At 31.5% G+C, this 22,423-nt stretch overlaps 1 protein-coding gene across 2 annotated transcripts; it reads left to right on the forward strand.

The window, feature by feature from the left end:
* The first annotated feature begins 3,398 nt into the window (after positions 1-3,398).
* Positions 3,399-21,463, forward strand: LOC127700212 (uncharacterized). Of its 2 annotated transcripts, XM_052203632.1 has the most exons (14): positions 3,400-3,474; positions 4,942-5,219; positions 7,563-7,596; positions 8,335-8,763; positions 9,054-9,258; positions 9,591-9,722; positions 14,072-14,266; positions 15,079-15,232; positions 15,384-15,529; positions 16,152-16,365; positions 17,975-18,113; positions 18,274-18,757; positions 19,268-19,316; positions 21,321-21,463. In XM_052203632.1, exons 2-13 carry the CDS (start codon positions 4,949-4,951, stop codon positions 19,277-19,279), a joined length of 2,415 nt encoding a protein of 804 aa, XP_052059592.1. In that variant the 5' UTR covers positions 3,400-3,474; positions 4,942-4,948; the 3' UTR covers positions 19,280-19,316; positions 21,321-21,463. The 2 variants fall into 2 exon arrangements, 1 of the variants encoding a protein (XP_052059592.1); XR_007981499.1 differs by having other exon boundaries at positions 3,399-3,474; positions 18,274-19,316.
* Positions 21,464-22,423: the final 960 nt, after the last annotated feature.

A 22,423-nucleotide genomic window follows, 5' to 3' on the forward strand; every position in this document is an offset into this window, starting at 1 on the left:
TGTATGAAAATGTTTTGTCGTGGGAAATATATATATCAATAACAAATCATGGATACCGAAAATTTGTGTTAACGCATGCGGAAGAATATCTCGAGAACGTTTTGCAACAAAAGCGGGAAAATATGAATGCCTACTCAAATCCAATCTATTAGAAAAACCAATTATTACAGAAGAGTGTCCACCATGCACTTGCACTGCACTATCATTAGAATAGTAGAATAGAATGATATATATAAATAGATGAAACTTTGCCTGTAGAGTTATTAAGATGATCTGCTATATATATAACTGGTATACAAATATTAATATAATATATAACAACAAACCAGAGTTTACTGATAACAAATGATTATATCACTACAATATCATAATTATTACGGTGAGGTTGAATTCCCTGTCATTTATTCATCATCCACACAGGAACTTGTCTCAAAAAAAAAAATCTAGTATGTACCTTAACCTAACTTTCAGGTATAGAGATGTGATTCTTTTCCTGAGACAAGTGCTTGTGACCATCCACCAGGACTTGCGATGACCGATGTTCAGTACGTCAGTACTTTGATTTTATTTACAGTTTAAATCAATTAATACATTTGAGTTAAAACTAAATTTTATTTCACAGCCAATATTTTGGTCCGGCTTTTTACATCAAATACTATTTCATTATGTCAAATAAAAGAATTTAATATGTTCAAAACTTAAATTAAATTCCTGTTTTTTTTTTATTTTATCGGAATATTGGAAATAACTATTCTTCCCAACCGCTGATCCAGTAATCAAAGTTTTTGAAAGGTAAAGATTTAGGTTTTTTTTTTATTTCAAAGCCTTTTTTCGTTTTTTTGCATTGCTTTGATATAGTTTTATTTTTTCAGTAATTTTCATATTAACATTCACGAGACCAATTTTACTGCACAAGTAAAATTCAACTTATTATTATTTTTTTGTTTGTTTCACAATTCAACTTTTAGTCACTTTCAATCACTGTGTGATAATCCTTTCAGTCTGATAAATGTCACAGTGCTTCGGAGCAGTTGTGACTCATTTATAGAACCTCTTTGTTTTGAACTGTAAATAGATCCAAATAATAGAATAATCCCTTACTAAGAACATAATTTATATTCAATCTTCACAATTAAGAGGCATCAAATCCTACAATTTCATTGGTCGAGAGCACTTTGCTATATTCTAACGGGTGTTACACTGACACTTTTTATGAAGTTACACGGACACTTTTTAAGAAGAGTCACTCGTCAGTCGTGCATTCGGTGAGTTCATAGGCACTTTATCGTACATCTTGTGACCTATTTGCCTGATTTTATAAACATGATTTATATTAAAAGTGTTCAGAAAATTATATTTATAAAAATGCTAACTATGTCCAAAAATGCTGGGTGTTGCTAAAAGGCGGAAGGAAACGGAATACGGAACGGAAACGGAGAACGGAATTTACATCTTTTCTTTTGGGGTATTTGTTTTCGTAGGCAAGTTGTATACAGTATATCACATGTTTATAAGATAAAAAAACAGAGAAATAAATTTAAGAGAAAAGATTTGAAAGCATAAAGTATTGAAATAAAGGGCAGGAGTTGACGAGCCTATGTTTTCAACATATTTAATAAGGGCATGCATATTGTACGTAAGTTAAATGTGTAAACCAATTGCAATTGTTTAATTAGTTTATTTATTTTATATTTTTCTTTTGCACTTAAGACCACGAACGTCATGCGATTCACTATAGTCTGTTTGACTTTTCTGATTTTCCAAAAACAAAAAATGAATAAAAAGAGATATGGGATAAACGTCAATAAGACAGTAACCGAACAACACAAAACTAATCTACATACGGTCTAAAACGATGGACATTCGCCTAGATTCTAAATAGGTTGTGGAGTAATTCATTTTTTTTTTAGAAATGCTTTCGATCATTTTGTCTTTGTTTCTTTTTTTTGAAATATTTAATTCTTCCCAATCGCGGATCCAGTAATCTGAGTTTTGGTAAGGGTTTTAGCTAAAGATTTAGGTTATATTTAAAGATTTAGTTATTTAAAGATTTAGGTTATATTTTAAGATTTAGGTTATATTTAATATATATAAATCTTTTTTTTTCTTACTTTGTATTGCTTTGGTATTGTTTTTTTTCTTTCTGTAACTTGAAGTTATTAATATTTTCATAATACCATTAACGGTATCAATTTTACTTCACCAGTAAACTTCAACTTATTTTGATTTTTTTTTTTGTTTGTTTCAAAATTCAACTTTTAGTCTGTGTCAATCACAAATCTTTTCAAGCTGATAAATGTGCTTCGGGGAAGTTGTAACTCATTTCTATATAGGAAATCTTTGTTTTGAATTGTAAATGTACCTAAACAATAGGATAATCCCTTACTAAGAACATGATTTACCTTCATTTTTCACAATTAAGAAACATCAAATCCTACAATTTCATTGGTCGAGAGCACTTTGCTATATTCTAAGGTATCTTAGATAATTAATTTGCGTTGAATAACAATGAAAATGCACTAGCAGGTTTGTAAAGTACTGAAAAATAATGTGAGCTTATTTCTGGAATACTTTAAATCATATCAACTTGTTTTTAAAATCAAATTTGGAACACACCCTTGTGTGTTTATAGTTTATGGAAATTATTCTAATGCTCGTCCGTTCCCTTTAGGAGACGCACATAGTCTTTAAATCATGACATCGTAGAATTAAAGGTAAATGCTAAAAACAATGTTTGAATCCACAGCCCATTGATGTTGAAGGATTCTCTCTGCAAACATTTTCACGTCCGCTCTCATCGGCATGCTCGACTCATCGATCTGTGAAAGAAGAGTGTGCCATATTCCGATGTGAATAAACTACGATTCACTTCTCCTGTTTACAGTGTTCCGTTTTACGATACACTTACGATGAAACACAGTGCGTAACTTGCGATCAACTTAGTAGTCCTTTGCGATGCCTTTGTGAAACACACGTAACAGGGAACGTAGAACCACACGTAAACGGATCGTAAAATGATACGATGATCGTAATTTAAGAAGGCTTTGTGAAATGGTGGCCAGGAACATAACGTTAAGGAAAATATATATGAATTTGAACAAATAAAATGTTACTCATCTGAAGAAACATTTTCTTTTGTATGAAATAAATGAAATGCACTACTAGTATTAAGCCTTGAGTACATCCTACGCATTCAATCTTTAAAAATTTAAATTACATTTTGATTTAATGAATACCGGCACAATGCAAATGATGTAGCTACATAATTATGTTTATTCCCTTTAAACTTAAAATATGTCTTATCAGTTTATATGACGGATTGGTATGCCTGTAACCTAACCCGGAACAAAAAGTAGTCCAGCTAATAGAATTTCAAAATATTTCTAATCATTTGGAAACAAGTTTAAATATGTTGTGCAGCTCAATGATATACATATCGTAGTTGGAATTTTTCAATTGATGGTCATTATTAAGGTATGTTGTAAACTGATTTTCTTTAAATGAATAAAACATGATATTTAAACAAGGAATTCATAAGAAATAAAAAGGCTAAAGAAAAGTTAAACATTATCAGAAGATGTCAGATTACATGCAGTTTATGTTATTAGAAACATACCTCTAATGGTATAAAATGAGGTACCAATGCCCTAGCAATTGTATTGATAGTTGACAGTTTGTCAGATTGAATAATTATATCGCGATATAGAAAATCGAAATTTTATTTTGGATGGACGTTTGCACACATACGACTTTCTCGACGTTGAAGCGTAAACCAGGTTTCATAAAAATGTAGATAACAGATATTGACTCATTCGATGGAAAAAATGCCGATAATTTATTTTATTAATATTACAAACTTCAGTTAACTGCAGATTATTTTTTTTTTACTATTAAAGAAAAGGACAGAAAGCTGTCATTAATAGTTCTAATTTATAAATTCTTCAAGTATACCAGTGGTGTGTGTCATTTGACACACTTTGGGCATTTAACATAAAGCAAGAAAAAACTTGAATTTATAGAAACAACTACATATCATAATTATGTAAATTAAGTATAAAATACAATACAATTAAAACTAGAATACAAAGTTTATACACTATTGTAAAGCAATATAATAATTGACGATGATTTCATTCTTTTGTCGTTTTTCTTTCTTTATATGATTTTTTAACAACAAGAAATTATGTGTTTTTTATGAATTTAATACATTTATTGCCTTATTGTTGTGGCATTATCTTTTCATTTTTCATTTTGGATTGATGTTCAAAAGGACTTTATAAATACGGATATATTTGATGTTTTAATTATTCAAAACCTATTTCCATCATGAGAAGAACTACAACATGTATAAAAACAATGTATTCAGATTAGATTTTAATCTCTCAAATAAATGCATCAACAGCTGCGCCATAATTGCATGATAATTCCATCTACTTTCTCCTGCTTCTAACTTTGAATATTTGATATATTCTAATCGGCGTACCCACAACACCGTCTTTCTTTTCCCCGAATGTGACCTCCCGATTTTGACATGTAGAGTAGGATCTGCTTACCCTTCTGAAGAACTTGCGATCATCTCGGGTTTGGATGAGGTTCGTGTTGCTCATTCTTTAGTTTTCAATGTTGTATACTGTTGTGTGTCTTTTGGGCGAATTATTTTTTTGCCATGGAGTTGTCAGTTTTTATTCGAGTTATGAGTTTGAATGTCCCTCTCTTTAAAATGGCCTCCGACCAAAACATTTATATGATATTAGACATATGATATGCCATCTCAAGTCAAGTCAAGTCTGTAAGTAAAATAAATAAACTTAAGCTGTCGTTTTTTGTAGCATTAGATAATCTGTTGTCTTTCTTGACGTGTACATCTTTTTTCCACAGTTGATAAATAATTATAAAAGTTACTTAAACATTGATGACTTATAACACAAATTCGTTTTACAGTACCAAAATGGTTGACATTGAAGCGTTACACTTATTACGTCAGCGAAAAGAGGCGCTAAAAAAATTACCAAATCCCGCCGACCCAAACATATCATTTGAGAAGTATGAAGAAACCGTACCAAAGACTATGACAAAGACACAAACAGATTTAGAAAAAGTATCCAAGTATGCAACAGAAATTATAGAAGAACTCGAAAATGTCAGAGAATTGGTGAAAAACTGCAGCGTCAAAATCGGCGAACATCTACAAGAATTAATGAAAAAGAACTTGATAAAAAGTAGGTAATCTTACAGAATGTTCTAAATTGATTTTTTAACTTGTAACGTGTAAGGTTCATTAAAATTGGAATAACAATTGGCTACAATCCCAGGAGGTATATTTTCTTTTTGAAATCGCATTCTTGGTAAAAACCAGTATATTTTTAGTGTATTGCCAACCAGATAAAGTTGGAGTCAAATAATCTTATTTCACCAGTATTTCAGTTTTGAATTATTCATGATGTCAAAATCATTTTTCATCGAAGACAAAGTTTAGCACAAACGACGCATAATTTTCTATTTGATTACTAAAGATTCAGCTTTTGATGTCGTTAGATAGTGTGGGGGTTTTACAGGTAAATTTTTTTTTGAACACTGGTGCGGGTTTTTGCAAGGAAAATATGTACAAGAAATAGTGTATTCAGTGCAATAATATATATAACCGACTTAACAAACTATAAATGTAATAAAGTAAAGGACAATGACAAACATTCAAACAAGACTCTAAACCTATATAACTACGTCAATAAAATTTAACTATTTCAATTGAACTAAAGTTTCATTTACTTACAAAAATGTACATGTAGATCTCATAAACATGTTTAACCCCGCCACATTTTTGCGCCTGTCCCAAGTCAGGAGCCTCTAGCCTTTGTTAGTCTTGTATTATTTTTAATTTTAGTTTCTTGTGTACAATTTGGAGTTTAGTATGGCGTTCATTATCACTGAACTAGTATATATATTTGTTTAGGGGCCAGCTGAAGGACGCCTCCGGGTGCGGGAATTTCTCGCTGCATTGAAGACCTGTTGGTGACCTTCTACTGTTGTCTGTTCTATGGTCGGGTTGTTGTCTCTTTGACACATTCCCCATTTCCATTCTCAATTTTATTCATTACCATATATACCTTTGCAGTGTTATGGCACAAAACGTACTTTTCCCCTTTATAAAAATTATAAATTATTGTTAAGAACAAACACAACTAAGGACAAGGGAAATCCCATACTATTTCATACTTTGCATTGATTAATTCTGTAAATATATGTATAAAAAAGAAGATGTGGTATGATTGCCAATGAGACAACTCTCCACAAGAGACCAAATGACACAGAAATTAACAACTATAGGTCACCGTACGGCCTTCATCAATGAGCAAAGCCCATACCGCACAGTCAGCTGTAAAAGGCCCCGAAATGAAAATTATGGCCCCGTATGTATGTCTTATGTAAACCGTATTTCTGCATGATGATCAATGCAGTGATGTACGATTTAAAGGATAAAACTTAGTACACTGTATCGGGACAACGCAATTGGAGCGTAAAATTATCCATATATTTCTAAAACTCAATGAATACAATATAAACACACCCACTCACTTGAATCGCAAATTCTCAAAATACAGAATATTGCAAAAAAACATATATAAAAAAAATCAAACAACAACACAAACTTGCACGTGTCTCAAACCTGGGAATGTATGCAAATTAAAGTGAAAGTAGTTTACCGAATTTCAAATCTCGTAAATCGAGTAGAAAATCTAAGAGACAAATAAAAGCAACAAACACGAACTGAAGGAGTTGGATGAACAGTAAAAAGAGCAAGACAGGGTACGTCGACAGGATAGACGTCTCCTGCTATGCATGCAAAAATAAAGGGTCGTTAACATAGACAAAATCCTAATCATTAAACATACAGTAATCACAAAATTCTTCAATGAAATTAATTTAGCCAAACAATATCGATGATGTTGAACGATATCAAATAGTGTAAATTATTTGACGCAAAGGTTAAATTTAATGGCAATGACAGTTGAATTGAGTTGGATATATAATACAAAATAAACTAAACAACATATATGAAACATAAATGAAAATTATATCAGGTATAAAACAACGAAAATGGCAACAAAATTACATAAAAAATTAGAATTTTGTTCACTCACTGCAAAAATCTTGGTCATAAGTCAATACAATGCGGATTGGCATCGATAAAACAAAATATGTGAAAATGGATTTCGTGTATGCATCAAAGGGTCTTTTTATATACCTTTTTTCAACAAACTCTTGGATAAATTTACCTTTAATAAGCCACCTTCTTTTGTTTCTTTGAATAATTTATTTCCTCTACAATACTTTAACTAAACAAGCACAACACAACATTAACGATTTCACATACATGTACGCTCATTACCTTTATGAAGAAGTTTATCAAACAGAAAAATATATATTCTATAACATACCGTTTTTTTAAATATCTATTTCCTTATAATAAACTTAATCAAATGATTTGAGTTGCTTGTATATGTACTACTCCGACGTGAAGGTTTTTTTTAATTGCTAATCTATATGTATTTTATTCTTTGCAGTTGAATTTTCACCACAAGGAAGGCCGTTGAATAGGTAATCTACACACCATAAAATGACATACCGATATAACACTTGTATATAGATATTTGACAAACGTCATAAGGACAGCAACTTATCAACACACAAGTTCACAAAAATAGAACATCTTGGGTCAAATTAGCAATGAATAAGTACAAGCTTAGAAAAACGCGGGGTGATATGATTGCCAATGAGACATCTATCTATTAGTGTCAAAATAACGTGGAAGTAAGTAACTATTGGTCACCATACGGCTTTCTAAATAAATCCATACATAAGTAAAAAAAATTCCTACAAAATCGTCTCTGTGGTCTCGCGGTATCGTGTTCAATTTGATTGCGAGAGGTCGATGGTGCGATCCCCGACCAAATCAAACCTTTTACATTTATAGTTGCCGATTTTCCGCTCAGCAGGCAGCATGAGTAAAGCAAACACTGGTTCATTAGTTGTCAGATAAATGTGTCCAGGTAAGTTAAAACGTCTTCCTGCGGACTTTAACCCTGTGAACTAGCATGTTGAAAGTCCTCACCAGCATGTCAGTCTAGTACAAAGCAGGTTTCATTTTCATGCCACATACAGTACACACGTTCTTGTCCTAAATAGGCATTTTATTTGCAGCGTGACATTAAACGGCAACCAATCATCATCTTTATTTCTAAAAAAGATTTTCAAATTCAAATGTAACGTTAAACTCTATTTATTTACTGATAAGGATATTGTTTCCTAGTTTAGCATTTTGTTTATACCAATTAGGAATGATATTGATATGAAAAAACTAGAACAAGTTCAAACTGTGCAGAGACTTGCAAAACAACAACAAGAACTGATGGAGTTCATAGCGAAAACTGAACAACTGGTTTTGAAGATTGAAAGTAACGCAGCTTTGTCCTTTTCCGATTTAACTGGTGTTACAAGTCAAATGAAACAATGGTGTGATGGTTTAGAAACATTGGAAGAACAGAAAAAAAGAAAAAAAGAAGAAAAGGAAGAAGAAGAAAGGAAGAAAAGGGAAAAGGAAGACGCAGAACGGAGAAAAGTAGAAGAGGAAGAACGGAAAAAGAGAGAACAGGAAGAAGCTGAGAAACGGAGAAAAGAGCAAGAGGAACGAGAAGCTGAGGAGAAACGAAGAAAGCAAGAAGAAGACAAGAAAAAGAGGGATTGGAAAAACTGGCCACCTTTCATGTAATTTTGCCTCATTTATTATTTTTTTCTCTAATATGAAGGTGTATAAAGCAGTTCATTAAAACTCTTTCCTTTGTGCAGTTATTCCATACATGAGGATATAAGTCAATTAGATTCTACTAAATGAAACAAAAACAAAAAAAAAGAAATGACATATATTTAAATATTACGAATTCAACAATATACAAAGATACACATGATATGTCAAGCTATTAAAAGCATCGACTGTATTTGTGTATTCTTTGTCATTCTAAATATTAATTATATGCAAATTTCGTCCATTTGTTTAGATATTACAATACACGCCAAAACAAGTTTCGTCAGGAAATCTGCTGTGTTATTTTTACAATGCCTGATGGAACTCAGGAAAGTGATTTTGTCTGCCAAGGGTCAGATGCTGTTGAAGATCTAGATAAATGTTTGGAAACCAATGACGAACAAATCATATCACCTGTTATTACAATACAACCAAAGAAAGGCAAAATGACTTTTGAGGTATAATTTCATCTGTTACTGTTTTAAACTTTATATAAAATGCAATTTAAATTCTGCAATTATATGAAACTTCGCCGATTTCGTCTTAACCAGCCTTTTTAGTATTGATTGCACGCAATCATTACATACCCGGCTGGAAGAATGTGCACACATATCTGCTACCGTCAATGCAACCATAAATGCCCTTTAATCAAAGTCAAGATTACAATCGATTGAATTTCGAGTGTTCAAAAATTAATTAATATACATGTCGGTATTTAACTTAAAACTTATTAATATTAAAACTATTGCTATATTTGCTGATAAGGAATACATATATTTTTACATTTAAGTTGCCAATGCGCGTGTATGTGCCAATAGTATCGCATGATCAGTGCCTACTACCAACGCTGAAGTTATCAATTAAAGGTCAGAAATGGAGATCAGGAAAATCACTTCCAGAAATTCATCTACCAAAAGTGAAAGTAAGTGAAATAAAGACTTTGATTACTTTGTGTTGTTAGAACAATACATTGAATGTCAATCCAAACACTCCGTAACGACCAATTGTTTTGCCATTTCAAACAGCTATTCGTTTATTATCTCGAGAACTTTGCACTTTTTTAATTATATTTTTGGACATTGTGGTTATAATTAAGCGTTATTACTTGGAGCGGGTTTAACCTAGCTTTTCTATTCTATGTTTATACCCTCTTCCATGTAATATCTTATCTTAGGCACATAGTTCATGTTAGTTTCGTACATGCTCCACGATACTCCTTGTCATATTTAGTGTAGTATTATATGTAATATGGATCGGAACGGATATGACCTCTGCACCGGAAATTATATAAAACTGTCAATTTCAATAACAAAGATTCATTTTTATCTTCAAATTGAACAATGTAAGTCAGAAATGATAGACTAGTGTAATTTAATTAACCATTCTTCAAACAATATGAAAATACTGCTATCTTTAATGCTATTTGGTTGAGACATATTTAGTTCCTTTGTGCAGAATCTTTCCAGATGATATCGCTATACATCGTTCTAGTGAATGTTCTAGCTGTTCAACATCAAGGACTTTTGTGTGATTAAAACCATAGATACATGTATGAAGTGTCGGTTCACTGAAAGATATGATTCCTTTGTAATATTGCTACCTTATCAATTTAGACTTTTGCGGAATAGATGGGGTGACTCATCAACATATTGGAGGACACACCTCGAAATATCTGCAATATAAATAACAACCGAACTTTTCCAGGTCACATTGAAAAAATATATTGAGTTCTTCTAGCTGGCATTATTAACGAATGCTGATGAATGATACAACTGTGTTCAATATTTCTTCGTTTGCCACCATAATAGCGGCATTTTTCAAAAGCAATTCTGGTATTAAGCTATGACAACAGCTTGCACCAAAATATACCGTAACCATAAATTACTTAAAACTTTTACTAAATTCTTTCATAGATACAAATATTTGATTAGTAAATTTGGCTGTACCTGTAGAAAACTTCTTAAAAATGGTATTTCACATCCTAAATTTTATAGTAATATTGTACTTAAAGCGCGGAAATCATTATATGATCCGTGTAAACTCATCGAACCTTTAAACAAACTTATTAGTAAGGGTTATCGTACCAATGTTGTAATTAGATCTCTGAATATAGTTTACATTGGCACTAATATCGATTTGTCATTAGCAAATTAAAACATAACTAAATTTGTATTTTCTTTTCAAACGGGATGTATAGAGACACACACACGTTCATTTTTATCTATAAAAGAAGTCACTCCTAACTATCCTACTACCTGTCGATACATTTATTTTTGACATTACACAAGTCATGTCTTCTTTGACTGTTCATGACGTTAAAATACTAAATCCCTGGGATGTATTTTAGTTGATTTTAGTCTCTGATGCATGATTTTTTATTATTAATTGTTTTGGCTTTTAACTAGCTGTCAGTAACTGCGAGTACTCTCAAATCGTACTTTCTTTTTAATTTGACCTGTTGATACTATTTGTAATGCTTTTTTGTTATTTAATGTTAACATGGATCTTGTCTATATACCAGCTTTGATTATTTGGCATTTAATTTACTTCCAATTTTCACTTCTTTGTATTATGAACATCAAAATTATTTCATTTTTCCTTAGATGCTGTTCTTGGACCTGTACAGGAAGTTTTATCTAGCACTAATTGTATATTTTTATTGTTGATATTCACCCCATGTGTACCAAGTGTTAGATTAGTTTTATTGATATTAAAGAAATTTCTTGGTATTCCTAAACGGAAGATTTTATACACACAGAAGAAGTATACTTAACAACAAAATTATTTTCATTTACCTGTGTATAATATGACGCAGGTTTCTTCAAAAGTGATGATTTTCTAAAAATTGTTTGAAAAAAGTAAAATCACAAAAATACTGAACTCCAAGGAAAATTCAATCGGAAAGTCCCTACTCACATGGCAAAATCAAATGACAAAACACATCAAACGAATGGACAACAACTGTCATATTCCTGACTTGGTACAGGCATTTTCAAATGTAGAAAGTGGTGGATTGAACCTGGTTTTATAGCGCTAAACCTCTCGCTTGTACGACAGTCTCATCAAATTCCGTAATATTTACAACGATGCGTGAACAAAACAGACATAAAAAATAAAATAGTCAAAATATGGGTACAACAGTCATCACTGTGTTACAATATCAAAACAAACAATCATTTACAAAAAAGCACAAAAGCATCTATCAAATTAAAAACCACATTCATTGCTTCGCGTGTCTGACGTCAGAAAATGTAAACGTCACAAAAGAAGAAATTGTGTCGTTCAATGTTTATTCAAAACAATTTTATAATTTCACATGGGGAATGTTGGTATACAGGGTTAAAAAATCAAAAGTTATGTTAGAATTAATTTCAGAAATAGACCGAGATTTAAAATTGTCCAGAAGTTCTTTAGAATATTTTAAGAATCCACAAATGGTTAATACCACTACGCGAGTAAAATAAATTTGTCGTTTGTCGTTCAAAGTATTTTCAAATTTATAATAGAACAATAACATAATGACATATAATAGAACAATAACATAATGACATATAATAGAACAATAACATAATGACATATAACAGAACAATAACATAATGACATATAATAGAACAATAGAATAATGACGGGATCTTTTAAAGTACAGAGTCACGTTATAAGAACCAAAGAAACACAAAAAATTGCACATACAAAACACACCAGCAAAAATGAAAGATAATACAAACACATTGACGGGATGTATAAGTACCGAGCCACGTCAAATGGATATCACAGAAAACGAACCAAACAGTAAAAGCAATATTAATAATAGAACAAAGACAAATGAAAGAACAATATAACACGTTGTTAAGATGATAAACAACGTCAGTACGCAGAATCTTTACTTCAAGACCATCATGTATTATTTGTGAAGTTGATACGGAATATTTATCAACAAGGTCTTGGTACCTTCCGATGAACTTTTTTAGAAAAAGGACGAGACGTTCTTTGACATACCCCTGGTTCATCAACTTTCTGCTCAGACACTGGTGACGTTTTACAAAGTCTGAGTAGGAGCTGCAAGCTCTTGAATATCGAATAAGTTGGGAAATGTATATCCCATATGCAGGTGAAGTTGGTATATTGCTACTAAGGTGGGGAAATTTATAATTTTAAAATTCAAATCGTCTCGTTTGTCATAGATTCTGGTACTGAAATGACTGTGTATGTCAAATTCGAGATATAAGTCTAAAAATGAGGCGGAGGAAGCCGTGTCTGTTGTTTCTTTAATTTCTAGTTCTGGAGGATATATTTATGGAACCCAATCAGAAAAGTTCGGATTGTTAATGGAAAGAACATCAACATTGAAATTTCACAGTGATATCATACTTTAATTTTGTTTAAACCTGTTTATTTACTTTTAACTTTAATTATTTATCCCTTGTAATTTTTTATTAACTGTGTATTTGCTTTTAGGTGTCACATGTCAAATTTATTCGTTCATTGAGTGTTAATTTACGTTTTTTGATTGAGTTAAGCCTTCCAATTGATATTTTATAGTGTGTTTGTCTATGTTGTGATGTTATACTATTGTTTCAGAAAAGGGAGAAGGTTTGGTACCATTAAAACGTTTAATCCCACTGCAAATGTTTGCACCTGTTCCAAGTCAGGAATCTGATTACAGTAGTTGTCGTCTGTTTATGTAGTTCATACGTGTTTCTCGTTTCTCGTTTTTATATAGATTAGACCGTTGGTTTTTCCGTTTGAATGGTTTTACACTAGTATTTTTTGGGGCCCTTTATAGCTTGCTGTTCGGTGTGAGCCAATGCTCCGTGTTGAAGGCCGTACCTTGACCTATAATGGTTTAATTTTATAAATTGTAACTTGGATGGAGAGTTGTCTCATTGGCACTCATACCACATCTTCCTATATCTACTTAGATTATCTGATTGCCTTCAAGCTATTATGGGCACGGGAAATTTTTTTGATAACTTGTAATTTTTTTTTTTAATTTATTTCCAATGTTCCCGAATGACACCGAAGGTGTTTCTCACAGATGTTTGGTAAGTGACAACACATGGGTTAAATTGTTGTCAAGGTGTTTTGTTTTCTGTTTCTATAAAACAATCAACAAACCCAAAAAAGTATGCCTTAAAACACATAGTCATAAACTCTATTAATTAGTGTCTTCCTATCTAAATTACTGTTTGTATATTCCATAATGTAGACTCATGTATATAATATCCCTATATTACAGAAAATAATTTTAATTTCAAACATTTTAAAAACTAGGGTGTTTCCTTCGTTGGAGTAGAAATACCCATTAACCAATTTGAAAGCATTCAGTGTGTTGCTGTTGACAGACACAAACGTCATGAAATCGAAGTCGACGAAGAAGGGAAAGTTTTTGAACCAGAAGTTGACAGAAATATCAAAGTAAAGTTTCCACAGAGAGCGTTTGCTGGGAAAACTATTGTAGCTACGAAGGTAATATTTTAAAAACAAATCATAACCGAAAAGAGCAATGATACTGCAATGGTAAATATATCTATATGAGTCTTTACACAATAAGAAAGGGAGAAAAAACCAAAGAAGAGGTAATAATCAACGTGGCTTGCAAAAGCTACAAGAAGTATAATAAATAAATCATAGAAGTGAAAGAAAACTTGGCCACAAAACTACATGAAGGAATGATAAGACAGCTTGACGTATTGTATCCACAAAAACATGTAGAAGAAATATATCATAGTTTTAATCCTTTTAACAAGATAAACACAAGCAATGGCGAAAATGAAAATTCTGCTGACGACCCATCTATCACACCATCGACGGTCGATACAGTTGATCGAGTTTTTATACAATCGCAAATACATTGGTCTTTTAATGACTCTGTATAATGATTACCTTGTGTCTCTTTGTCATATTTCAAGAATAGAGGGATATAACTTTAATTTTGACGACGTATTAGGACACCATACATAAAAAAATAGTTTTCTATACTTCATGACAACAGTTGCTAAGATCTTTTCTATAACACATTGTACTAGCACCAGATATGATCCGTAGCAGTTCTCCTCGTGCGATTCTTTTTTTTTTTTACAAATTTATGTGGTTTGGAAGATGATTTAAAATATTATGTGAAATGAAGAATCTATTTAGTAGGTAACACAACGTATTGGGCCTTTTGTTTTATTAGGATTAAAGATCTATAGTTTATATATATAATGTAATTATTGGTATTATGTTTTATCAAATGACAACTATTAAATCAAGTATTACTGTGTGTTATATTTTTAAAGGCAGTACCATGGACTCATGCGGACATTAACAATGCTTCAAAGAAGCACAAAGAGTTGCAAAATATTAAAACAGCTGGTTCTTATATAGATATATCATGCGAAAATTCAACAAAAGAAGATTCAGATTTAGAGATGTATGATTTTGGTTGGGTTGGTAAGTGTTATTGTATATATTTAAAACGAATGCTTTATTAACAATCAATTTTCTTATTCTTTTTCTTCTTTTTTCACATACGCGAGTTATGTAACGAATGTCTATAGAATCAATATATGGAAAGTAATTATTCTTTCTTTCTTTTATCTAGTTGACAAAAATGTCAAAAAGAATCAATCAGTTAACCAAGAAACTATTAACAGATGTAGCAGATGGGTAGTCAATAATTTAAATCCTGATGAAAATGCATTGCAATTAAATGATGTCTTTGATAGTGACTTCGTTGAAGACCTGAAGGTTTGTTGAAAAATGTATAAAATTCGACAATCTACCTATACATTCAGATTCACTCATGCAATAACTGTAAACTAAATAATGTGAAAAAATGCATTAGTGTATAGAAATACACTAAATCAAGAACAGAAAATGAAGCAAGAGACTTATGATACGACAGGGACAATTAAAACAATAGGTATCATCATGGCAAAAAGGAAAAACGACGAAAAGCAAAAAAGTCAGTCTACAAAACAATACAAAATATAGAATAAAGACTAGTAACACAAATCCAATAAAAAAACCGGTGTGATCCCAATTATTTCTCAAGTGTAAGCAGATTCTGTTCAAATAGTGACACCCATGTGCTGCTGATGAAAGGAAAACACTCATTGATAAGTCGCTTTCATAAAGTATTTTATTTGTGAATAGAAGAAATGTTGGTAGTTTTGACGAAAGATTCAACCATCAAATCTTGCAAAACAAAATATATAAACGGTTGCTTGCTATATGATACAAATACAAAATTATATTTTGTTAGGTCTTATATTCTTGTGTATATACTGGCTAGTAATATTCTTATGTATATATATATATTTGATAATATTCTAATGTATATACTGGCTAATGATATTTTAATATGCAGACAAAAGAGACAGATGGGGACAAGACTCGCTTGATTCTTCGTCATTTGCACGATTCTGATGCTGATAGTGACTTCGATAAATTTTTAGTCGGATTGAAATCATCCCAACCAATAGTGGCAAATAGAATAAATTCTGTAAAAAAGCAAGTCAAGCTGTCTAGAAAAACTGAAGACACAGACGCCGAGGACAATTTTGCTAGTGACTTTGATCCAGGTATGATGATTTAAAGTACAACAGTTACTGTTCCTTATTCATGAAGTACATTATATAAGTTCAAGTTGCATATACGTGTTTCACAATTTATGGATACCAGATTTTATGTAAAAAAAAGACTGTTGGCTATTCGTGCTTATGTGTTCAATAAAAATATTGATCGTAATCTTTGTTCTTTGATGATTTGAAATTAATTGTCCACAACGAACTTGGTGCATTGTTATATAAAAAGAAACAAATAGAAAACTTTAAATGCCGTATCAGGTTCTCAATCATCAACATATTTCATGTTGAATAGAAGTATTTAAATATACTTGATATTTAATAACAATACGATTGTTATGTTAGATACAACATTTATTGTACTTGTATACTCATAATTACATACTTCAGCAGCTAGTATTTATTTTCTGTACTAATACAAATTTTTCAGTTCTTTTTACCATTAGAACTAAAGTAATCAACTTGACAAGTTAAAATTAGACTAAAATCGCTATCACGCTCATTATAAATTCACGAAATTGGTTTATTTTTTTCCCCAAAGCAGCGATGGTGTGGAGGTATTGTATTTTTTATCTGTTCATCAGTTCGTCCACCATCCATTTGATGTCGCAAGGATATTACCTTCACTTTTTATCGACACCTTTATAAATTTGGAAGCAGGTTTTTACTCCTCAAAACCACGGATGAGTTTAATTTCAAAGAAACCTAAAATGATAACTCATATATACAATATATTATATGATTTTTTGACGTCAACATGGCATCTTCATATTTTATTATTAAAGCTTGAGGATTTCTTCTCATCATGTCATTTGATGAGTTCGATACGCAGACAAATCAGAAAAGGGGGAACATTCTTTCAGAGATGGACCATTAAATGTATCCCTCATTATAATTCTTGTAGCCAGTATATGTTTTTTTCTGATAAAAAAACTTCTTCACATTTGTGTGAATGTATCGGTTCATTCAATTCTGTGACTAGTAAAATTATCCTAATTTAAAAAAAAACTGGTATTCATTGTTGGAGATAGAGATTTTATTTGTTATCAGATCCTTTCAATTGTTTTGTGCGGTTCCGACTTTTTAAACGTTTAAAAAAACAGACTCCAGTTCTATATATTTTTAGACGGCCTCAAATGCATAATCTTCACTAACACGTCACAACTTTAAAATATATGCAACTTACTATGTGATCTCTAATCTGTTTGAGGTCCTGTTAATGACCGTCAAGTAATTTCAGAATATTTTCCCAAATTTATGTAGAAGTAAAAATTCATTATGTTATTGTTTTCTATAAGTGTATTACATTTAAAACTGACAATTGCAATGCAAATGCATTAATCTTAACGATCATCACGGTCAATTTAAACAGAAATATTATTGATTTTATGTAATTGTTATAATTCAGTATTCAATTGTTTTTTTTTATAATGCCTTTTGGTGGTATAATTGCCAAACATCAGCGCTTTCTGATAAATCGTTACATTTTATTTATTAATACACAGATGCATTTTGTCTATTTTTTTACAACTCAACTCAAGAACAATACAGCGGTAAAGTAATTTGCATTTGTATAATGTAACGATTAACATATATATTCAAACAGATTTTGAAAAGAAGGAGGGTACCATTTGTGTAGTTTCAAAGTTGACAGGAAAGAGTTGGGAGGTTGTACCAATAGAAGCCTCTGAAGAACATCCAAAAGCAAGATTCCTGAAGCTTCCATCCGGAAATGATCAATATCAGTGAGTGCACAATCAGTTATTCTAATAAATTAAAAATTATATATAGCATTTTTGTGATATCTTGAATGTAATATACCATATAAAAATATCATTCTGAGGAAAAACAAATAGCAATATTAATTAACAAGTTTATGTTTACTTACTTCTAATCTCTCTGTAGAGTTTTGGGACTAGTTGTTCCAGACAACATGTCAGAAGAAGATATTTGCAGAGCAGCTGAAATACTTGAAGGATTGAATTGTGTCACCAATGTTTCAATAATATGTCGTCAAAAGCATACGAATCCGCATGAAGTTATTATTGAATGTGTTAAATCTGAAAATGTAGCCACCACTATGCAGCACTTGGATTCTATAGGTTATAATGATGGGCCAGCTGAGAGTACAGGTTTTGGTGTTGTTGATGGAGAAGAGATCGAAATAAAATTTGAATCAAATCTTTATTTAGATCGTCTAAAACATGCACCACTGAAGATAAAATTCTATAAGCATCTGCCTTCTAATAGATATTCGGAACATCTAGTAGTCGTCAGCAAGTCAGAGCAGGGAGAAGACAGTAACTACCATGGATATCTAAAGTACTGTGTACCTCCAGGACGGTTGTCATTACCAAAAATAGGGTCACTTGTAGTGTACGTTCCAAAGGTATGGAAATCAGCTAAGTTTTTTCATTTTATGTTAAATGCATGCACATTAATTTTTTATAACAACAAAGATATATATTTGTACATTCATAGTTGTTTATGAAAGAATAATAATTACATTGATACTTACATTTAAGAAGCTAATGAATTGATTTGTGCTATAATATTTACTATATCACTCGAATTAGTTATGTGCAATTGTTTGCTTCATCTTGAAGGCATTACTATGACTTTGAAATGCAGAACAGTTTTCGCAGATAATCGTTTAGTGTGTTTATGGATGTTATGATATGAAAAACAACTCCATACCCTCTGTTTCTTTCTACATTCTACATCACAGAATACACCTGTAAATATTGTGCAATATTTTCATAAGATTCAGTTCTTCTCATGTCACATTATTAGCAGTCCTGTTTTGAACCAAGTATATATGCAATGCAATGATTTTTGCTTTAACTGATTCCATAAATGTACATTGATGTATATCGTACATTTTTGTTTTATCTGCTAGCCTTTGGATTAGATAATTGGAAACTTTCCATATACACTTGATGTACCAGGTATGTAAATTTTCTTACAAACACTTGTAATATCTGTAAATTACTAGGAACATGTCAGAAAGCAACATTACTCCGACGAAGTCTGACTTCCCCAAAATTGTCAAATGAACGATTTACTTTTTAATTATGTAATTAAACGATGGGTAATTGTGCAATTGCCAAAGGTTGCATTTATTGAAAATATCTTTCTTTGTTTGCGAAAAACAAATCTACTAATTAATAAATCTCTCAATTGTAAAACTGCATTTATAAAGCTAAAGTGGTCTTTGGTTGTCTTTTTTGTTTGATTTTTGTCTTGTATGTATGCTTTTTACTGGTGTTGTGTTATTGTCACTTGGTATCTATGTACTTGTTTTGTATTACAACCATATTGTTTTAAAAATTACAAATGGGTAAATTTCAGCAGAGTTACGCATTTCCAAATTTTACTATTGTATTATTTCAAGAGTTTCACCGTGGCCTGTTGCTCAGTTCTTTTTCTGTAAGTCGCCTTTTTATGCCTCACCTAGGGGTATTATGTTTTTTGGTCTGTGTGCCCGTTCGTTCGTCCGTCTGTCCCGCTTCAGGCTGAAGTTTGTGGTCAAGGTAGTTTTTGATGAAGTTGAGGTCCAATCAACTTGAATCTTAGTACACATGTTTCCTATGATATGATCTTTCTAATGTTAATGCCAAATTAGAGTTTTGACCCCAATTTCACAGTTCACAGAACATAGAAAATGATAGTGCGAGTGGGCATCCGTGTACTATGGACACATTCTTGTTCTGCTATATTTGTTCATCGACTTATGATTTATCCCCTTGGTATCTGCTACCCTTTTTCTAAAAATATTAACTGGATTTTGAACAAATATCGAAATCAATTAAATGAATTGCGATCTTCTGTCATCTATCTATTTTTTGAGGCCATTGGCTAATGATAACAACGGAGATCATATGCTATCTTCAATTGAAGCCCAACTTCAATCTTTGAAAACCCGTTGGACCTTGTATCAAGAAATGATAAAAGAAAAAGCTGTTTAGAAGGTTGTAACATAAGTTGTTCCTGTTTCGATCTGATAACATTTTAGATGGTATTGCAAAGTATTTTTATTGTTCGAATCTATTTTATTTTTCGGGGGATGGAAAGGGGAATATTACATACATACGCGGACGAGAACATCATCATTTGATAGAAATATGAACTTTGCGTTGTACTAGACCGACTTACTAAGCCGGATAGCTAAAAAGGTAACAGTAAGCATGACAACATGTCACCCGAACCGGACATCATTAGTCTGGTTCCATGACAACCAGTTTTTGTTATAAGTCTCCAATGCCGCTGTAATCTTCTCAATATGTAAAGACATGGACGATATAAACACGATACATTAAAGTAATTATTTCTTTATTGATCAATCTTGAAAGCATTATAATGCTCTCAAATAAAATAGTAGATGTTGATGTGCATATTTTGTGACCAGAAGTACTATTGCAAGATCTAACAACACTCCAAACGATGCACAATAAATTACCAATAATTCGAAAACATTGTAATGTTTTGCCATCTGGCTCGAAAAATTAAAAAAACAAAAACCCCACCAACGATAGAGAATTGTTTATGTCCTAGAAAATGATAATTATATATAAATTATCTGTCTTTTTTATTTGTCAGTTATCACACAGTACTGTAGGTTAATATTTATTCGTAGGATAATAATTTTCGTTCATTTCGTGTGTAAAGATGAATCACGAATCCAAATGTCTAAAGGAGTACACATTTTTCTATATGTTAGAATGTAGACGGGCAAAACCACGAAATCAAATATCCACTAAAATACAATATTTTATCAATCGACGACAGTTAGTACACAGGGAAAATAAATGAACCATTAGTATTTTCTATGGAACACAATTAGCATAATATATTGTATTGATTAACACCTTACAACACGTATTAAAATTGGTAGGTTTGTGACGTTTTAAACATGTACAATGCCTTATGTGTGTTGATTTTGTGTGTTTCAGTGAAAGCATTGGCTAAGTACATCGCTTGGCAGTTGACATGTACAAATTTTAATTCAACAAAATGGGTGAAACTTGGTGGGTATCTTACTGACTGTGACTCCCATCTTTATCATCAAATCTGTAAAAATATTGACGAAGAAGCAACAAAAGCGCCACAACGAGACAGATGCGAACAGTTCATTTTGTATTGGGCAAATCATCATGCACCGTTCGAATCAGATAGGGTAATTATATAAATAGACCTCTTTATGCTAATTAGTCTATATTCATATACAGTACCACATTATGACAAGAGTAAAAAATATTTACTTGTATATATATAAAAAGAAGTATGACAAATGTATATCTTGATCATGATAAAAGATACTAAAACTATGACAATTAAAACGTTTATCTAGATTTATCTTGCCAGTAAAGCAGAAAAGGGGAGGTTGATTCGGTCATTTTCAGTTATCACTGATAATACAAATTATAACCATTTCCTGCTTTTTTACATACTGTTTTGCATTCTTTTTCGACGGCAAAATAATACTTGGTTTCGTATTGTTCATCTGCAAGCATGTGCAGAAGTATGATAATGAAACATATGTTTATTGATCTGCCTCAGGATGAAATAATGTCTGTAGTGACGTTCTAGATTTCAATGAAAGGAAAGGGTGATTGGAAAGACATTGAAATTTACTATATTAATATGATTGATGATCACAACGTATGTAACTAAACGAAATCGTTTCCACATTTCAAAAGTTAAAAATTATCTAAGGTTTGTTACTAGAGATTGGTCTTTTTCTTTTATTTGGGAGGGGGAAGGAAACATCTGAATTTCTTTTATTTGTTTTCTTTCAATTTTAGCACATTGTTCATATTCTTTAATAAAAAAGTTAATAACTAAACTTCGAATAGAAATACTTTCCTGGAAGAATATATTGAGACTTTAGGTGTTTTTTTTAACAATTGAGCCGAGCGAAGCGAGGCGAAACAAATGTATGTCTTTTCTGCTAAAATAAATTATTTTCTTTATTGTAAGCGGAAGCGTTGGTTGTGGGTCGCCTGACTCCATACCTCTAGGTCATAAAGGAAATTGTTAACGCTAAGACGTATTA

Source organism: Mytilus californianus, unplaced genomic scaffold, assembly GCF_021869535.1.
Source record: "Mytilus californianus isolate M0D057914Y unplaced genomic scaffold, xbMytCali1.0.p SCAF_5, whole genome shotgun sequence".
Taxonomy (NCBI): Eukaryota; Metazoa; Mollusca; class Bivalvia; order Mytilida; family Mytilidae; genus Mytilus; species Mytilus californianus.

Excerpts from the sequence above, each read along its gene's own strand:
- LOC127700212 (XM_052203632.1), top strand. The coding sequence starts at position 4,949 with ATGGTTGACATTGAAGCGTTACACTTATTACGTCAGCGAAAAGAGGCG. Across the intron at positions 8,764-9,053 it reads AAAAACTGGCCACCTTTCAT|ATATTACAATACACGCCAAA; the intron begins GTAATTTTGCCT and ends CCATTTGTTTAG. Across the intron at positions 14,267-15,078 it reads AAACTATTGTAGCTACGAAG|GCAGTACCATGGACTCATGC; the intron begins GTAATATTTTAA and ends ATATTTTTAAAG.